The sequence below is a fragment of the Scomber japonicus genome, chromosome 10 (genome assembly GCF_027409825.1).
Source record: "Scomber japonicus isolate fScoJap1 chromosome 10, fScoJap1.pri, whole genome shotgun sequence".
NCBI lineage: Eukaryota > Metazoa > Chordata > Actinopteri > Scombriformes > Scombridae > Scomber > Scomber japonicus.
The window spans coordinates 1,545,806-1,564,876 of record NC_070587.1 but is presented as its reverse complement, the minus strand read 5'-3'; the positions used below and the strand labels follow the sequence as shown (position 1 = coordinate 1,564,876).

The window sequence follows — 19,071 nt, the reverse complement described above, 5'->3', positions numbered from 1 at the left end:
TCTAACATGGTTGAACTGACAGTCAACAACCAACACTGCCAATTGTACTTGTTTCTGGTCCTTGTACTGTACATGCAGGATATACACTGTAATTACACTATATGAGACTCATAAGACTGTAATTAAGTTGTTTGTGGTGCATACATCCTAATTCTGTAAAAACAGTGAAGAGAAGTACACACACACACGCACACACACACACACACAAATCATAACTCACAGATATAGCTGCTAGACACAACATCAATCTCTTGCAATGACCAAGTCTGTTATCTTTTTAAAACTGCTAGTGGTTCAGTGCTTAGGCTACGGAGTGACTAAATACTCTACTGATGTGGAGCCAAGTCTCCAGAACAACATTCAGAGCTGCTGAAAATTGTGAGTTAAGATTTAAGATAGTAGCGATCCTAACTTCTCTTTATCTTTGTCTATCTGTGTCTACAAAAAGCTGTAATTTAGAAAAGATGACTCTAAAAAATATGCCTGAATGAAGCCTGGAGTCAGTTTAGAATACGATTTTGTTGCACTGTATGTGTTTGTATTTATATTAAATAAATATACAAGGTTAAAAGATAAATTGATAATCTAAAAAATTAAAGGTGCAACATCCAGTATGTGATTCAGCTTGGAGTTCATGTTGCTGTGCACCACATACAGCAATTGTTCCTTTTTTTTATAAACTGACCCTCTTACTCTGAGCAACACCCCCCACTGCTTTAAAACCACATCGGTCGTAAAGTGATTCTTGTAACTGCCAACACGTCCAGTTAAAATGAAACATGAGTCTCCAGCGTTCCTCGGAGCACATCAGCAGCGTTGGTGAAGTGTGTGTTTCTTGACCGTTCCCACAGATGTATGCTCAACACCATAGACGGGCCATCAGAGTCTGTGGAGGACTACCTCTGCGACCCGGAGGAGATGCCCCTGGGGGCCAGGGAGAGCCGGCTGCCCTGCCCAGAGGATTGCGTCCTCAACGACTGGGGCCCCTGGAGCCGCTGCAGCCTGGTGAGAGCTGAACCCACATCAGAAAGCAGCCGCTCAGCTGTCTGCCAAAGAGTAGATATGGGAACATCAAACTTGTGTGAAGCCCATGGAGATTTATCTTGATATCTCTTTCTTGTCAGGAATATTTTCTCTGAGGCTCGAGAAATTCAAAGCGTGGCAGCACTGTATTATTGAGAGTAGTGTGTGAATCTTTGTCAACAGGTTATTTTTTTTTTTTCATCCACCAAGGAGGAATATAAGAGATATATGAACTAGGAAACAGGAGAAAAATGACTTATATATCAGCTATATTACACTGCCCTCACTGCGCATTCAGCAGGGAAGGAGGATGATTTATGATAAAGACTCAGAGAACTCCTGAGCAGGTTTCCAAATTTACATTTAGTGAAACACACACACACACACACACACACACACACACACACACACACACACGCCAACACGCCCCTGCATACATCAGCAGTGATATAGTGGCATAAACATAAAGCTGGCTAAAAATATTACCCCTAGTTTGTGATCATCATTTGGCAGACAACCACAAACAGTGAGGATCATTTGTTATACTCTCAGAATAATGTTGATTTATGGTCAGATTTTACAACAATATTACAGCTAATTAATGTTCTTTTCAGCCCAAAAGTTTATGATTAAATGAGTAGGACATGAAAGTTAATCCACCTCTATATCACAACCTGAGATACCCTTTTTTTCAACTCTCTGTGAAATATGAAGACATTGCAAACACACCTACAGGCTGCAGCACCTACTGTATGCAATCTTCGCTCTTCCTTTAGCACAGACAAGTAAGATGTAAGCTTCTCCATCCCTGACACCTCAGACTTGTGGTAAAAAGCCATTTTAACTGCTCTGATTTCACCTGCTGTTCTCTCAGCAGCACCCTGGCCATTGTTAATCAGACCCCATTCTCTCCCAAAGTGCTTGACACACCGACTTCCTGCAATCCCAATCTCGACATGGAGTCTACAGTGGCACCAGCAGGGCCTCTCTCACATGTTTTATTCATCACGCCAGCAATGGAGTTATACAAAAGGCTGTCATCTACTCTCTTCTCTACAAGCAATGGTCATGTAGAGTCTCATGGTTTACTATTCTAGCAATATCGGTTTCAGCTGTCATGTTATTTCCCACTGGAAAAAAATCAAATTCCACATTCTGGGAACACCAGGAGAGAGAAGTTTTATTTCTTTATACAGTGTTAAAGCATTCATCTAGGGACCAGGCAGACACTTGGAGAGTATGTTGACAGAAGAGATCTCTGAGGAATTGAGACCCAATAAGCTTTGAAGTAATCCAGAAGCAGATGAATTCACAGTTATTGACTTTCAACCTTTTTCTCCTTGAATTTACACCATTCATACTTATAAATAGACAATCTAATGCTGCCTGGATCACATGAGAACATAATGAGTTGTTATGTTGTTAATTAATACATCTTGGGAAGAGTGTTTTAAGACACTGTGGTTAAGGTCAGAGAAAGATCATACTGTAGTAATACAGAAATATATCAGCAGTTATTTGAAACTCAAGATGCAAATCCCTTTCTCTGGTGTTAATGTCCTTTATTGTGTATGGTCCTCATTAGGGCTGGGCAATAAATCGATATAATATTGATATCGTGATATTTTATAGATGTCATCTTAGATTTTGAATATTGTAATATGGTCATATGGGATAAGTGTCTTTTCCAGCTTTTAAAGGCTGCATTACACCCTAACCCTAACCCTTCAACTTGTGCAAAATGCTGCTGCCCGTCTTTTAACTAACACTAACAGACGTGTGCACATCACTCTTGTTCTTAACTCCCTCCATTGGCTTCCTGTCCTTTATAGAATTGATTTTAAACTTTTAATGTTTGTTTTTAAAGCTCTTAACGACCTCGCCCCACCGTATTTATCTGAGCTTTTAACTGTTCGTAATCCTGGTAGAGTTCTGAGGTCAACAAATCAACTCTTGCTGGAACTGCCCAGGTCAAAGTATAAGCATTGGGGTGACCGAGCCTTTTCTGTCGCTGCCCCCAGGCTCTGGAATAAGCTCCCCGTCGAGATGACCTGGGCCTCTTCAAGTCCAGGCTAAAAACCCACTTTTTTAGGATGGCTTTTAATACCTAGTAGTATGACACTTTCATTTTATTTTATTTTATTTTATCTTATTCAATTTTGTTGTATTTTATTGCTTTCACTGTTATTTTATTGTTTTTAATTGTTTTTATTTTTCTCTTTATTTATCTATTACCTGCTGTAAAGCACTTTGGTACACCGCAAGGACTGTTTATAAAGGGCTGTATAAATAAACTACATTTACTAAAAATGTAATTTGAGCTGAGCTTAACAGACTGTTCTATTATCTGCCTTTATGCACAAAAATCTAATTGTGTGAATATTTTGTGAAAGCACAGAAAGTCGCCCCCTACAATATTGTCAAAATATTGATATCGAGGTATTTGGTAGAAAATATTGTGATTTTTGATTCTGCCCATATCGCCCAGCCCTACCCAGCATCCATCCTGTAACCCTAACCCTTCCTCTTACTGCAGGTGTATAAATATGGCACCTCATAATCCAACACAATGTTATTTGGGGGAAACAGTTCAGTAGTATATAGACTATGACAGGGTTGCACCTTTTTTGGTCCATATATGTGGACATCAGTGTGGCAGGATGGCTTGGTCCTGGTCAGCGATACATCTGTATTCAGCTCTTATCACTTTCTGTAAAAAGAAACATTTTCTGTAAGCTCCAGTTTGTAACAGGAAGTCTCTGTTTCAGCCCTGCACCAGAACCAACAGCCGACAGCGGACGGCGTACACCCTCCGCTCACCCAGCGTGGGACGGCAGTGTCCGGACACGACCGACAACGAGCCCTGCAGCCTGAACCTCAACTGTTTCAACTACTTTTACAACATCACAGGTAAAGGAAGCACCAGACAGGCTCAAATGATGAACTGTCACAGAACACAGGGGGCAATTTCCAGTGGCTGTGTTTCAAATGATTGGCTTTGCTCTGTTAAACTATGAAAAACAGATTGTGTTAGATGCTCTCTGGGTTGTTTTTTGACAGTGCTGTACTGTATGTGTTTTTGGATGGAGCAGCTTCTTTTTGGGGAGGGGGGTGTGTCAGGGTTCAGTGTTTCTCAACTCAAACCAAATCACTGATATGAAAACTCAGCTCTTGAAATGGAAACTTTAAAAAAAACTCTCTGTGGACATGAGTGCAAACACAGCTTCCTTTTTCAGAATTGGCTTTTCATCTGTTCTGACAGCAAGGGAAGAAACTGATAACTGACTCATCTATTTTTTATATTCAACCGCCTTATAACTGTTAGACAGTCTCAAAACCTGCGAGGCTTCATCAAATCTCATGTAATATAATGATGAGAGAAAGTTAATGGAGCTCCTTTGAGTCTTCTCCACAGCTGCTCTTTGTGAAGCTCCTCTCTGATCACAGATTGTTTTTATGTTTTACTTTCCACGGGAAGGTTAAACAGTCACACACGTTACGTTTTTCTGCAAATTCCTGCAGTTAGGACCATTAAAGAGCGGAAGATGCAGAGAACAAGTAAAACATTTGATTATTAGCCTCTGTAAGGGTGAGTGATCTGCTCAGTATCACCTCTACGTTTAACGCTGAAAACAAGAGAAAAAATATTGTTGCTATCTCTCTAAACAGAAAGATTTGATCTGGCAGCTTTCCCAGGCTCGCCTTTTTTTCTAATCTGCAGGATATCACACCTCCACACATCACGTGTCGACGAGGCCACGCTTTCACATTTTCATTCTGGAAACTGTACTCATAAAAAAAACTATTTCAACTGCTCCCACATTTCATTAGGATTTCTTGTGTTGCCTTCAGTGCTTCTGCCCCACATTCTCAACCAGCCTCTTTTTTTCTTTTCCCCTGTCTTCCCTTTGTGTCGTTACTCCGGGAAATGTGACATACAATACCTACTGCTGCGTTTCACAGTTGCATCCAGGCATCCCAGGGTATATGTGCATAATGTACGAGCACAGATTTTTATTGGGTAAAGCGTTCTTTCTTTCTTTTTTTTTAACCTATTGTTGATGCTGAGACCATCCAAACTGCTACTGTCGCTCTTTCTTGTTGCAATCTCCCTATTTCAGTCCCCAGAGTGCCACAAAGCTCCTCGGCAGGAGATACAATTCCCTGAGTTGAGCTTGCAAACGAGCTCACTGCAGCTAAAAACAGCCACTCATCTTTGTCAGGGGATGGCACATTTCATGAGTGATACCTCTACCTCCCTGTTGCTGCAGAGTGTTTTTTAACAACAGCACACACACACACACACACACACACACACACACACACACACACACACATACACTTTGATTTTAAAGGCACTGGCACCCATAAGTCTGGAGTAAAATGTATTTTTTCGCTTCATATAAAACATTTTTTTTGGAGGGGCCAAGGTTCAAGACTGGATCTGGATTTTACTGGTGAGATTTATTGGGGGGGAAACTTGAACTGATGTTGTTGTTGTTTGAATCTTGGTTGTCTTTCAAAAAGAGAGAAACTTAAATCTGATCGCCACACGGCTCGCTTATGATGTTGGCATGAAAGGATACTGATGGCAGCCAGATTTATTGGATTTAAGAGAGCGGTTATAAACCCTAAATGACCTCTTTGCTCAGTAATCATCTGTTATCGACAATAATCTTCATCAACCAGAAACTATTTAGAGTCTGACTCCAAAGACACAATAAAAAAAAAACACACACACACACGCACTCACACAAATACACATCCACACCAAATACTTTAAAGCATTTCAGTGCTATTTGAAAGTTATAGCAGGAGGGAACGCTGGCAGAGGGAGACGAAGTGTGTCATGCAACAAACGTAATGAGCTGAAGTCAAAGTAACCGTATGGGAGAAGTACAAGGCATGCTTACTATTCTGCTGAGTCATCTCAAGGCTCCTAATGGTTCATTTGTATTCGTGCCACGTCCATACGAAAAGATCTATCAGATACAGTGCAGGGAAGCCAGAGAATTTTAGTTTATGTCAGCCACATAGGCGGTAATTAATTTGATAGTGCTGCACTGTGTCGACTCACCATAAAATCTACAGATTTTAATTGATATTTTATATCAAAATCCTAGTTTCTTGTGCTCCCTCGAGCATGATGCATATCAATAAGCATAAAGATCCCCTTCCAACCTCACCCATCATACAAAACCTTCAGCTAAACAACTTTCAAAGTAACATGAGGCAACATGGTGCGACAGTGCATTTCTGAGCGTTCACCCTTAAAAAGCTAAGACACACCGTGGTTGCTTCTCAGTCTCTGGGATTTATTTACTCTGAAGTGTAAAGGGTTTGTGACAGCTGAGGCATTTCAACACTTTTGAAGAACGTCTCCTTGTGTTTTATCCCGCCACATCATCCCGCCTCGACTGAGCGTACATCGAACTACAGAGGCTGATCGCTATTGAAAAGCTGTTTTCTTGTGACTTGAATACATCCTCCTCTGCTCCCTCTCCTGCTCGCTGCCGTCTGAATCGTGTTTCCCTCTCACCTGCCTCCCAACTCTGTCTGCCTGCACCCAGGGTGGTAAAATCAACATCAGCAACCTGCCGAATCCTGGCAAATATTTATTGAATGTGGTGAAGCGGTGTGCTCTACAGTCTGACAGGTAGTAGTCATCATGCAGGGGTCATATTTCACTGTAAAATGAAATTCACTGCAGGAGGTGTGACAGGCGAATTCTGAAAAATAAATTATACCAACTAACCTTTATTCATTCACCAACACATCTCTATGAAGCATGGAAAATTATAACTCAAAAGGATATTTTAGACATTGTGGCTTGCTGTTTACTTATTAGGACTTTTAACTTTGAATTAATGTGTTGAGATATGTCTCTCAAATAACTTTTTTTTTAGTTGGACTCACCCCAAAAGATTTAATAAAGCTGCAGTGTTAACATTAGTGGGAAGTTGGCTTATTAGCTGATTATACTCAGTGCAAATGTTCAAGTATTAACAGCATCACTTATTAATATCGCTCGTTATTCTGAGGGTGAGAGCTGATGTAGCTCAGGAATCCCTGCTCATCTAGTTTGGTGACAGCGAGGTTGCTGCTTTACTTCCTGAATAAGATCTTCAGCATATAATTTGTCAGCATTAAGACATTTTGCTATATTAGAGTCGAACCAAGAAAAAAAAAGAAACTTCCACGTAAAATGAGCTTTTTCCTCCCAGCCTGCTTGTAACATGAAAAGAATCAAATAAACCAAATACAAGCTTTTATAAGCCGCCTGAACAACTCCAATGGGCTTCAGCATTGATTCTGCAGTCTTTGAACTCTACTGTAAGGATGAACATCATTCTTCCAAAACATATTCCTTCATTTAGTGTTTTGATGATGGTGGTGGAGAGTGCTGTTTAACACGTTGGTTCAAAAATCTCAATCAATTAAGTTGAGATCTGATGACTGCGAAGGCCATAATATATCATCCACATCATTTTCAATAGTCATCACACCATTCAATGACCCCATCTGCTCTATGGAAGAGACCCCTCCCATCAGGATAGATATGTTTCATCATAGGATAAAGGTGATCACTCAGAACAACTCGTCAGCTCGTGTAAATGAATCATTATTCGCTGGTAAAATCTCAAACTGCCCCCCATGTGAAGAGGAGCATGTAAACTGAGGCTACCAGTCATTGTGAGTCACGTTACTCAAACAGAGCCTGGAGCTGAAATCAGTCTACCGAGCAGATGAATAACATAATCCACTCCGTTCAATTGAAACAAATACCCAGTGAACTTAAACACATAAGTCCATAGACTTGCTGTCTGTCTGTTGTCTGTCAGCAACAGTATTTATTTATTTAATTCAACTTCTGAATCAAGGCTACTGTTAATCATATGTGGATGTTATTACGAAACTGTGTAGATAGACGGCAAAGATGAATTTAATCAGAAGTTCTGTCTTAATACATGTTTTAATACGAGCTGGGTTCATGTCTACATGCCTGAGACACTGACAAAGACTCACTCCCAAAATATCCTTCCTTCCTTCCTTCCTTCCTTCCTTTCCTTCCTCCCTGCCTTCTTTCTCCCCTTCCTCTTTTCCTTTCTCCCTCCCTCGTTCCTTATTTCCTCCGTCCTTCCTTCCTTTCCTTCCTTCCATCTGTCCTTCCTCCCTCCCTCCTTTTCTCCTCCCTTCCTTCTTTCCTTCCTCCGTCCGTCCGTCCGTCCTTCCTTCCTTCCTTCCTTCCTTCCTTCCTTCCTTTCCTTCCTTCCATCTGTATTTCCTCCCTCCCTCCTTCTCTCCTCCCTTCCTTCTTTCCTTCCTGCCTCCCTCCTTCTCTCTTTCTTTCCTCCCCCCTACCTTCCTTCCTTCCTTTCCTCCCCCCTACCTTCCTTCCTTCCTTCCTTTCCTCCATCCTTCCTTCCTTCCTTTCAATGAGTGTCCTATAAAGGGTTAACATAGTGTATATTCATCAGCTGCTGCAACTCTGTAACGGCAAAAACATGCAAATAGGACAAATGACTCCCTGAGATACAACCCAGCACATTCACAGTTATATAATTCAGTTTCATGCCTACACTACATGAAATTTAAATAATTAAAGAAACAATTCATATTGAAAACACTTGCTTGTCTTTCCACCAGTATATAAAAATTTGGAAAATGCGATAATAAACAATGTTAAAACAACAGAAACAGAAAAGAGATCGATTCCTGGCCTCTGGTGTCGATGTGTTTCTGTGTAGCTGGTTGTTGTTTCAGCTCGGCACCCCTGGACCTCTGCTGTGTGGATTGTTACGCACACACACCCCGAGTCAACTTTATATTGGCTGCTGTATGAAAAAACAACACTAGCTAAAAATGTCAATGTCAATATGTTCTGTTTCTCTCCTCAGATTGGAGCACATGTCAGCTGAGCCCCAACGCTGTATGTGGGAGTGGTATCAAGACCCGGATGCTCGACTGTGTTCGCAGCGACGGCAAATCAGTCGACTTGAAATTCTGCGAGGAGGTGAGACGGTCAGGGTCACAGAGACTGGAGGACACAAATGCAGGCAGGCAGGCAGACAGAATCAGTTCTAAAAAATATATTTATTCAGTCCAAAGGGTCCAAAATCCAAAACAGCAGAGGTTCCAACACAGGAAGTTGAAAGTTAAAAGTTAAAAGATAAAAGATATCATACATGTCTGATTGAATTTCAGATAGAAATATGTTTGCCTCATTAAATGCTGCAGCCAAAAAATACATCCAGAGTCTTGGGTTTGGATATTTCATTCAGTCTGTATATCATGTAGCTTCAGTGAAGAGCTGGAATAAGATGTTTGAAGGAAGGTATGAAGGAAAAGAAGGAGGAGAAGGAAGAGTAGACAGGAATGAAAGACGGAAGGAATAAAGGAAGGAAGGAAAGAAAAGAAGGAGGAGAAGGAAGAGTAGACAGGAATGAAAGACGAAAGAAATAAAGGAAGGAAGGAAAGAAAAGAAAAGAAGGAGGAGAAGGAAGAGTAGACAGGAATGAAAGACGGAAGGAATAAAGGAAGGAAGGAAAGAAAAGAAGGAGGAGAAGGAAGAGTAGACAGGAATGAAAGACGAAAGAAATAAAGGAAGGAAGGAAAGAAAAGAAGGAGGAGAAGGAAGAGTAGACAGGAATGAAAGACGGAAGGAATAAAGGAAGGAAGGAAGGAAGGAAAGAAAAGGAGGAGAAGGAAGAGTAGACAGGAATGAAAGACGAAAGAAATAAAGGAAGGAAGGAAGGAAGGAAGGAAGGAAGGAAAGAAAAGAAGGAGGAGAAGGAAGGGTAGACAGGAATGAAAGACAGAAGGAATAAAGGAAGGAAGGAAGGAAGGAAAGAAAAGGAGGAGAAGGAAGAGTAGACAGGAATGAAAGACGGAAGGAATAAAGGAAGGAAGGAAGGAAGGAAAGAAAAGAAGGAGGAGAAGGAAGAATAGACAGGAATGAAAGACGGAAGGAATAAAGGAAGGAAGGAAAGAAAAGAAGGAGGAGAAGGAAGAGTAGACAGGAATGAAAGACGGAAGGAATAAAGGAAGGAAGGAAGGAAGGAAAGAAAAGAAGGAGGAGAAGGAAGAGTAGACAGGAATGAAAGACGGAAGGAATAAAGGAAGGAAGGAAGGAAGGAAAGAAAAGAAGGAGGAGAAGGAAGAGTAGACAGGAATGAAAGACGGAAGGAATAAAGGAAGGAAGGAAAGAAAAGAAGGAGGAGAAGGAAGAGTAGACAGGAATGAAAGACGAAAGAATTAAAGGAAGGAAGGAAAGAAAATAAGGAGGAGAAGGAAGGGTAGACAGGAATGAAAGACAGAAGGAATAAAGGAAGGAAGGAAGGAAGGAAGGAAAGAAAAGAAGGAGGAGAAGGAAGAGTAGACAGGAATGAAAGACGGAAGGAATAAAGGAAGGAAGGAAAGAAAAGAAGGAGGAGAAGGAAGGGTAGACAGGAATGAAAGACGGAAGGAATAAAGGAAGGAAGGAAGGAAAGAAAAGGAGGAGAAGGAAGAGTAGACAGGAATGAAAGACGAAAGAAATAAAGGAAGGAAGGAAAGAAAAGAAGGAGGAGAAGGAAGGGTAGACAGGAATGAAAGACGGAAGGAATAAAGGAAGGAAGGAAAGAAAAGGAGGAGAAGGAAGGGTAGACAGGAATGAAAGACAGAAGGAATAAAGGAAGGAAGGAAGGAAGGAAGGAAGGAAGGAAGGAAAGAAAAGAAGGAGGAGAAGGAAGAATAGACAGGAATGAAAGACGGAAGGAATAAAGGAAGGAAGGAAAGAAAAGAAGGAGGAGAAGGAAGAATAGACAGGAATGAAAGACGGAGGGAATAAAGGAAGGAAGGAAAGAAAAGAAGGAGGAGAAGGAAGAGTAGACAGGAATGAAAGACAGACGGAATAAAGGAAGGAAGGAAGGAAGGAAGGAAGACTAGGAAGCACAGGCAGACACGGGGAGAGTCTCACACGGCTGGTAAGCTGCTCGAGGAGACAAGACATTCTGGCACTAACACACAGGGGAGCACTGGTTATATACACACAGGAAGTGGTAGCGAGACACAGGTGAAACATATAGGGGCGGGGACAAGTAATCACACGGGGAACAGGAAGTGAGCACAGAGACTAGACCAGGGGTGTCAAACATGCGGCCTGTGGGCCAGAACCGGCCCGCCGAGGGGTCCACTTCAGTCCACTTTCCTTCCCTGTCTTTTTTTTCTTCCTTCCTTCCTTCCATCTGTCCTTCCCTTCCTTCTTTCCATCTTTCCTTCCTGTCTACTTTTCCTTCTTTCCTTCCACCTATCCTTCCATCTTTCCTTCCTTCATTCCTTTCTTCCATCTTTCCATCCTTCCATCTGTTCTTCCTCCCATCTTTCCTCCCTGTCTTCTTTTCCAATCTCCAACCTTTCTTCCTTCCTCACTTTTATTCTTTCCTTCCTTCTCCTTATCTTTCCTTCTCATCTTCCTTCCTTTCTGCCTTCCTTCTTTTCCTTCCTTCCTTCCTTCCTTCCTTCCTTCCTTCCTTCCTTCCTTCCTTCCTTCCATCCATCCATCTTTTTAATGGTCTGGCCCACATGAGATCAAATTGGGCTGTATGTGGCCCTCAAATGAAAATGAGTTTGACACGTCTGGACTAGACTGTCAAAATAAAACAGGAAACAGACACACGACAGACCCTGACAGAGACCTGCAGATGATTCCTGTGGCTTTTTCCTTTTTCTACTTCCTTTTTTTTTTCTCCCTCTTTCAGTTTGTATTCTTTCTTGGGCAGTTTAAGACTTTGCTTTTCGTTCTTTGACATCCACACATATTTTTCTTAATGACTTAATCACATCACTCATTACAATATATTATCACACCCTTCCAGTACTATTAGGCCCACAGCAACATGAAATATTCACAAGTATTCCCATGCAGAGATTGTTGTCGTTGCTTCAGGCGGAGCATTTTATTCATTCATAATGTGTCTCGGCTCCATGTAATTGTAGCCGGCGGGCTGTGGCAGAGCCGTCCCCACAGCTATTTAACCCTTGGCCCACTTCATCATCTGGCTCATTCACAAAAACACATTGTGTCAGAATGGCTTTCACAGAAGCCTCCATATTCCAACTCTGCTGGCCCGATGCTGCCGAGCACACAGTCTGTCCCTGCCAGAACTGAGGCTTCTGGGAATTGTAGTGCTGCGAGGTCAAGCCGGCCACAGATTGGATCCGACCGTGCAATGACTATCAGACCGGTGTTGTGAATGTGTTGATGTTAGTTATAGATTAACACCTTCGTTTTCTTACTTGTGGTGATGCAGATGAATTTGGAGAAGAAGTGGCAGATGAACATCTCCTGCATGGTCGAGTGTCCCGTCAACTGTCAGCTGTCAGACTGGTCAGCCTGGTCAGAGTGTTCACAGACCTGCGGGCTCGAGGGTAAGTATCTATTGTGTGATCAGTGTGAATGGTATAAATATTGCAAGTCTATTAACAAGAGCAGTTTTCAGCATGTGAACTAATTAACCCTTAAACAGGCAGGAGTGGAACATTAGATGTAAAAAATCCTTACTAGTTATGTCATTTGCACCTAAAGTAAGGGAGGAAGGAAGGAAGGAAGGAAAGGAAGGAAGAAGGAAGGAAGGAAGGAAGGAAGGAAAGGAGGGAAGAAGGAATGAAAGGAGGGAAGAAGGAAGGAAAGGAGGAAGGGAAGGAAGCAAGGGAGGAAGAAGGAAGGAAAGGAAGGAAGGGAGGAAGAAGGAAGGAAAGGAAAGGAGGGAGGAAGGGAAGGAAGGGAGGAAGAAGGAAGGAAAGGAAGGAGGGAGGAAGAAGGAAGGAAAGGAGAAGGAAGGAAAGGAAGGAGGGAGGGAGGGAGGGAGGAGGAAGGAAGAAAGAAAGGAAGGACAGATGAAGGAAGGAAGAAAGGACAGAAGGAGGGAACATTTACCCTAACAGCTGAACACGAAGGTTAAAGAGTCTGTATCTCCTGGTGCACGTTGCCTGTTTAAGGGTTAATGAATGGTAAATGGACTGTACTTATATAGCGCCTCTTTGCGACCACTCAAAGCGCTTTACATCACATGTCATTCACCCTTTCACACACATTCATACACCGTTGGCACAGGGAGCAATTTGGGGTTAAGTGTCTTGCCAAAGGACACATCGACATGTGGACTGGAGGAGCCGGGAATTGAACCACCAATCTTCCAATTGGAGGAGGACGACCGCTCTACCTCCTGAGCCACAGCCACCCGTGAGCTTGAACTGACAAGCTGCTGGAATAACCTGTATTCATAGTGCACTTTTTTAAAACAGTTAAAATCTCTAGAAACCAAAAAAAAACAACAGCACATAAAACAGAGATTCATTTTAAGATTTGATGTATAATATGATGCCAGTTTACTCAGACTGAGCTTTTGGTCATTTCAGGCACAAACACAAATCAAGTTTTAAATCTTCACTTTGCACTTTTAGCTGGGCCTGTAGTCCAGCTCAAATGGGATTAACCAAACCTCACTGGCCTGGCTGGAGACTCAGTCACTGCTAAACTCATTCTGTGCAGCCAAAAACTGTTTAAACCTGCAGAGACCTATGCAGTAAATTATAGTGGTGTGTCCCCGTAGTTTTAAAAGATATCATACATGTCTGATTGAATTTCAGATAGAAATATGTTTGTCTCATTAAATGCTGCAGCCAAAAAATACATCCAGAGTCTTGGGTTTGGATATTTCATTCAGTCTGTATATCATGTAGCTTCAGTGAAGAGCTGGAATAAGATGTTTTATATTGTATTTGATACTTTCAGACAATGTAGAGCAGAGGTGTCAAACTCATTTTCATTCAAGGGCCACATACTGCCTAATTTAATCTCACGTGGCCTGGATCATTAAAAAGATGGATGGAAGGAAGGAAGGAAGGATGGAAGGAAGGAAGGAAGGGAGGAAGGACAGATAGAAGGAGGAGAAGGAAGAGTAGACAGGAATGAAAGAAGGAAGGAAGGAAGGAATGATGGAAGGAAGAAAGGGAGGAAGGACAGATAGAAGGAAGAAAGGAAGGAAAAGAAGGAGGAGAAGGAAGAGTAGACAGGAATGAAAGACGGAAGGAAGGAAGGAAGGAATGAATGATGGAAGGAAGAAAGGGAGGAAGGACAGATAGAAGGAGGAGAAGGAAGAGTGGACAGGAATGAAAGACAGAAGGAAGGAAGAAAGGGAGGAAGGACAGATAGAAGGAGGACAAGGAAGAGTAGACAGGAATGAAAAACGGAAGGAAGGACAGATAGAAGAAAGAAAGGAAGGAAAAGAAGGAGGAGAAAGAAGAGTAGACAGGAATGAAAGACGGAAGGAATAAAGGTAGGAAGGAAGGAAGGAAAATAAGACAAGAAGGAAGGAAGGAAGGACAGATAGAGTGTTTATATGCACTAAAAAGGCTTCACACTGACATTCATACACTGATGGCAAAGGCTGCGCTTTACAATCTTCTAATGCTCACTCACCCATTCACACACAGCCAGACACACACACACACACACACACACACACACACACACACACACACACACACTGTCACAGTTCAGTATATTGCCCAAGGACACTTCGACATGCAGACTAGAGGATTCAGGGATGGAAACACAGACATCCTGATTAGTGGCCAACCTGCTCTGCCTCCTGAGCCACAATGAGGAATAAAATCATTTTAACAACCCTACAGAATACTTTCATTTACATGGAAATACATGTATATATACATATAAGAAGGAAGGGTGGAAGGAAGGAAGGAAACCCTGGAGAGAAGGAAGGAAGGAAACCATGGAGGAAAGTAAGGAGAGAAGGAAGGGTGGAAGGAAGGAAGGAAACCATGGAGGAAACAATGGAAGAAGACTCAGCAGGTCCATCTCGGCCCGGGATGAAAATGACTTGATTTTACTTTCGATTCCTTTTACATTCTCCCTCCCTCCTTTCCTTCCTTCCTTCCTTCTTCCCCTCCACCTTCCTTCCATCCTTCCTTCTTTCCTTTCAGTTCCTTTTACATTCTCCCTCCCTCCTTTCCTTCCTTCTTCCCTTCCACCTTCCTTCTTTCCTTCCTTCCTTCCTGCCTTCCTTCCTTCCTAACTTCCTTCCACCATACATAAATGGAAGCACTGTGGCAGTAGTAATGCAATATTTAGAAAATGTACTCTTGATACTCAAGTACTTTTAAAAACAAGTACTTCAGTACTTTTACTTCAGTAGACATCTGACCGTAGTACTTTTACTCAAGTAGACATCTGACTGTAGTACTTTTACTTCAGTAGACATCTGACCGTAGTACTTTTACTCAAGTAGACATCTGACCGTAGTACTTTTACTTCAGTAGACATCTGACCGTAGTACTTTTACTTGTACTTGAGTAAAATTTAGCAAGGGGTATGTGTACTTTTACTCAAGTAAGGAAGCTGTGTACTCTGTCCGCCTCTGAGTATTGGCCACTGCAGTTGTTCCTCCTGTCCTCACTGTCTGCACCCTTCTGAAGTACTTGTGTTAGAGATAAGGGACAAAATCCACATTCCTTCTTCTGTGTAAAAATGTATTTATGGAGTTCAACTGAAGCTCATATGAAGCTTTAACCATCTGAGTCATGATGGCTCTTCCAAAGCTGCCGTCCTTTTAGGTGCAAATTCCCTCTTTGTGTCACTAAGCAGACAGTGTTTGCCTGATTAACTACGACAGAAGAAGAAGAACAGTGACACAAAGAGGGAAGTTTGTACTAAAAAGACTAAAAAGACAGAATAACTTTGGGAAGATAACATTTGATTTATCTAACTCACACTGCTGAAAATTAACTGCTGTTAGTTTTTGCTTTTTGAAGTTTGGGATGTATTTTTTTTACACAAAATTAGGATTATGGATTTTGTCAATTACACCGATATTACTTCAAGATGGGATTTCTTTGTTTCCAGAAGAGGGGGAAAACTATTACAGCCAGAGGTGGACAGAGTACACAGCTTCCTTACTTGAGTAAAAGTACAGATACTCCTTGCTAAATTTTACTCAAGTACAAGTAAAAGTACTACGGTCAGATGTCTACTTGAGTAAAAGTACTACGGTCAGATGTCTACTGAAGTAAAAGTACTACGGTCAGATGTCTACTTGAGTAAAAGTACTACGGTCAGATGTCTACTGAAGTAAAAGTACTACGGTCAGATGTCTACTTAAGTAAAAGTACTACGGTCAGATGTCTACTTAAGTAAAAGTACTACGGTCAGATGTCTACTTGAGTAAAAGTACTACGGTCAGATGTCTACTTGAGTAAAAGTACTACGGTCAGATGTCTACTGAAGTAAAAGTACTACGGTCAGATGTCTACTGAAGTAAAAGTACTACGGTCAGATGTCTACTTAAGTAAAAGTACTATGGTCAGATGTCTACTTAAGTAAAAGTACTACGGTCAGATGTCTACTGAAGTAAAAGTACTACGGTCAGATGTCTACTTGAGTAAAAGTACTGAAGTACTCGTTTTTAAAAGTACTTCAGTATCAAGAGTACAAGAGTACATGTTCTAAATATTGCATTACTTCTGCCACAGTGCTTCCATTTATGTATAGAAATGTCCTAGATGGAGTTATGACAAATGTTAATGTTAATACCTTGGAGAAGAGAGAAGGAAGGGAAGGAGGGAGTAAGGAAGGATGGAAGGAAGGAAGGAAAGGAGGGAGTAAGGAAGGATGGAAGGGAAGAAGGAAGGAAAGGAGGGAGGGAGAATGTAAAAGGAACTGAAAGTAAAATCAAGTCATTTTCATCCCGGGCGGAGATGGACCTGCTGCGTCTTCTTCCATTGTTTCCTCCATGGTTTCCTTCCTTCCTTCCTTCCTTCTCTCCTTACTTTCCTCCATGGTTCCTTCCTTCCTTCCTTCCTTCCTTCCTTCCTTCCTTCTCTCCTTACTTTCCTCCATGGTTCCTTCCTTCCTTCCTTCCTTCCTTCCTTCCTTCCTTCCTTCTCTCCTTACTTTCCTCCATGGTTTCCTTCCTTCCTTCCTTCCTTCCTTCTCTCCTTTCTTTCCTCCATGGTTTCCTCTCTCATCTAACCTGACCATGGAGTTGACTTTGGCTGAAGGTGATTGCTGATAGGCTTTAGTAGAAGTAACGGGTACTCACGGTTATAGATAGAAATGTAGTGGAGTAAAGAGTACAATATTTGCCTCTCAAATGTACTTGAGTAAAGTCATGAGTACTCCGTTACTGTCCGGCTCTGATTACAGCACATGAATATTGTGAATATTGAGACTCGAAAAACCTTCATTAAACATACAAGAACAAGACAAAAGCTAAATGTGAAGTACATTACACAATGACCCAGGGGTCAGGTGTAGCCCAGGTGTGCCTGGAAATAAACATGTCATCAAGCAGATGTTGAAAACATAATTAATGAAGTGTGATAATGTGACAAGTCTGAGGTTAACTGCCATTCATTTTCATTATAAACCAGCTGATGTTTCCATCTAATTATGCTTTGAGTGAGAGCTGATGTAGCTCAGAAAGCTCTGATCACTGACTGGTGACAGAGAGGCTGAAGCTTCATTTCCTGACTGGATTTGGCATGAGTCCAAACAAGAAGAAAGAAACCTCTAAGTCCAATCATCTTGTTCCCCAATTTGACTTTTATTGCCAGTTTTTGTGCCGTTTATAATGTTATTACAGAAAATGCATCCAAAGTTGACTCTATAAAACTCAACAGCCAGTGCTAACATACTACTATGATTGTATCTGCACACATGTATCATTTATTTATTTTATTTATTTAAACCTTTATATAAACTTGAAGGCAAGGCAGTTTTATTTATATAGCGCATTTCATACACAATGGCAACTCAATGTGCTTTACATAAAACAGAAACATTAAAACATACCATTAACCCCCCCCCCCCCCCCCCCCCCATAATAAAAACAAAGTACAGAAAAATAGAAAGAGAAATAAAATGCTATTATAGAGCATTAAATATAAGATTGCAGCATAAAATAATAAATTAGCTTTAAAATTATTAAAAGGACATAGAGTGCAAATGAAAGATTAAAATGTAAAGTGCTTTAAAAGAGCTCAGTCATAAGCTCAGGAGAAGAGAAATGTTTTTAACCTGGATTTAAACATGATTTCAGTTCTGCTGGTAGTTTGTTCCAGTTGTGTAAAAGCTGCTTCATCATGTTTAGTTTGAACTCTGGGCTCAACTATCTGACCTGAGTCAGTAGATCTCAGAGCTCTGGGCTCAACTATCTGACCTGAGTCAGTAGATCTCAGAGCTCTGGGCTCAACTATCTGACCTGAGTCAGTAGATCTCAGAGCTCTGGGCTCAACTATCTGACCTGAGTCAGTAGATCTCAGAGCTCTGGACTCAACTATCTGACCTGAGTCAGTAGATCTCAGAGCTCTACTGGGTTTAAAGAACAATTGTGATTGCCCTTATTTACAATGATGAGTTATAAACAAGTTCAAATTTTAAAAAAGAACAAAAAAAAAACATGAAAATCAAGTAAAACTGTTAAAATGTGAAGCAGGGAGGTTAGTGATCAAGGTTTTAAACCAGGGGTGTCAAACATGCGGCCCGTGGGCCAGAACCGGCCTGCCAAGGCGTCCACTCTGGCCCACTTTCCTTCCTGTCTTCTTTTCCTTCCTCCCTTTCTTACTTCTTTCCTTGTTTGTTTCCTTCCTTCCCTCCGTCCTTCCTTCCTTCCATCTTTTCTTCATCTTCTTTTCCTTTCCTTTCTTCCTAATCCCTTTTCCTTCCTTCCTTCCTTGTCTTCTTTTCCTTCCTTCCTTTCCTTCCTATCACTTTTCCCTTCTTTCCATCCTTCCGTCCTTCCTTCCTTCCTTCCTTCCTTCCTTCCATCTTTTTAATGATCCGGCCCACATGAGATCAAATTTGGCTGCATGTGGCCCTTGAATGAAAATGAGTTTGACACCCCCGCTTTAAAGTGTCCACAGGTTAGTAGACTATTAGGTTTTAGTGTGTTGAAGATCAACCAGCACCAAGAAACAAAGAATAACTTGAGGTCTGGAGGTGCTAGCATACATCAAGTTTTATTTTGTCATCATTTGTCTCAGGTTTGG

The 19,071-nt window shown here is 41.5% G+C and overlaps 1 protein-coding gene across 1 annotated transcript in view; it reads left to right on the top strand.

The window, feature by feature from the left end:
* Nucleotides 1-19,071, top strand: part of LOC128366644 (thrombospondin type-1 domain-containing protein 7A) — a 230,626-nt gene that overhangs the window by 159,042 nt on the left and 52,513 nt on the right. The window contains 4 exon segments of the mRNA XM_053327378.1: nt 852-1,005; nt 3,792-3,933; nt 8,922-9,037; nt 12,315-12,432. Coding sequence (XP_053183353.1) covers nt 852-1,005; nt 3,792-3,933; nt 8,922-9,037; nt 12,315-12,432 — 530 coding nt within the window.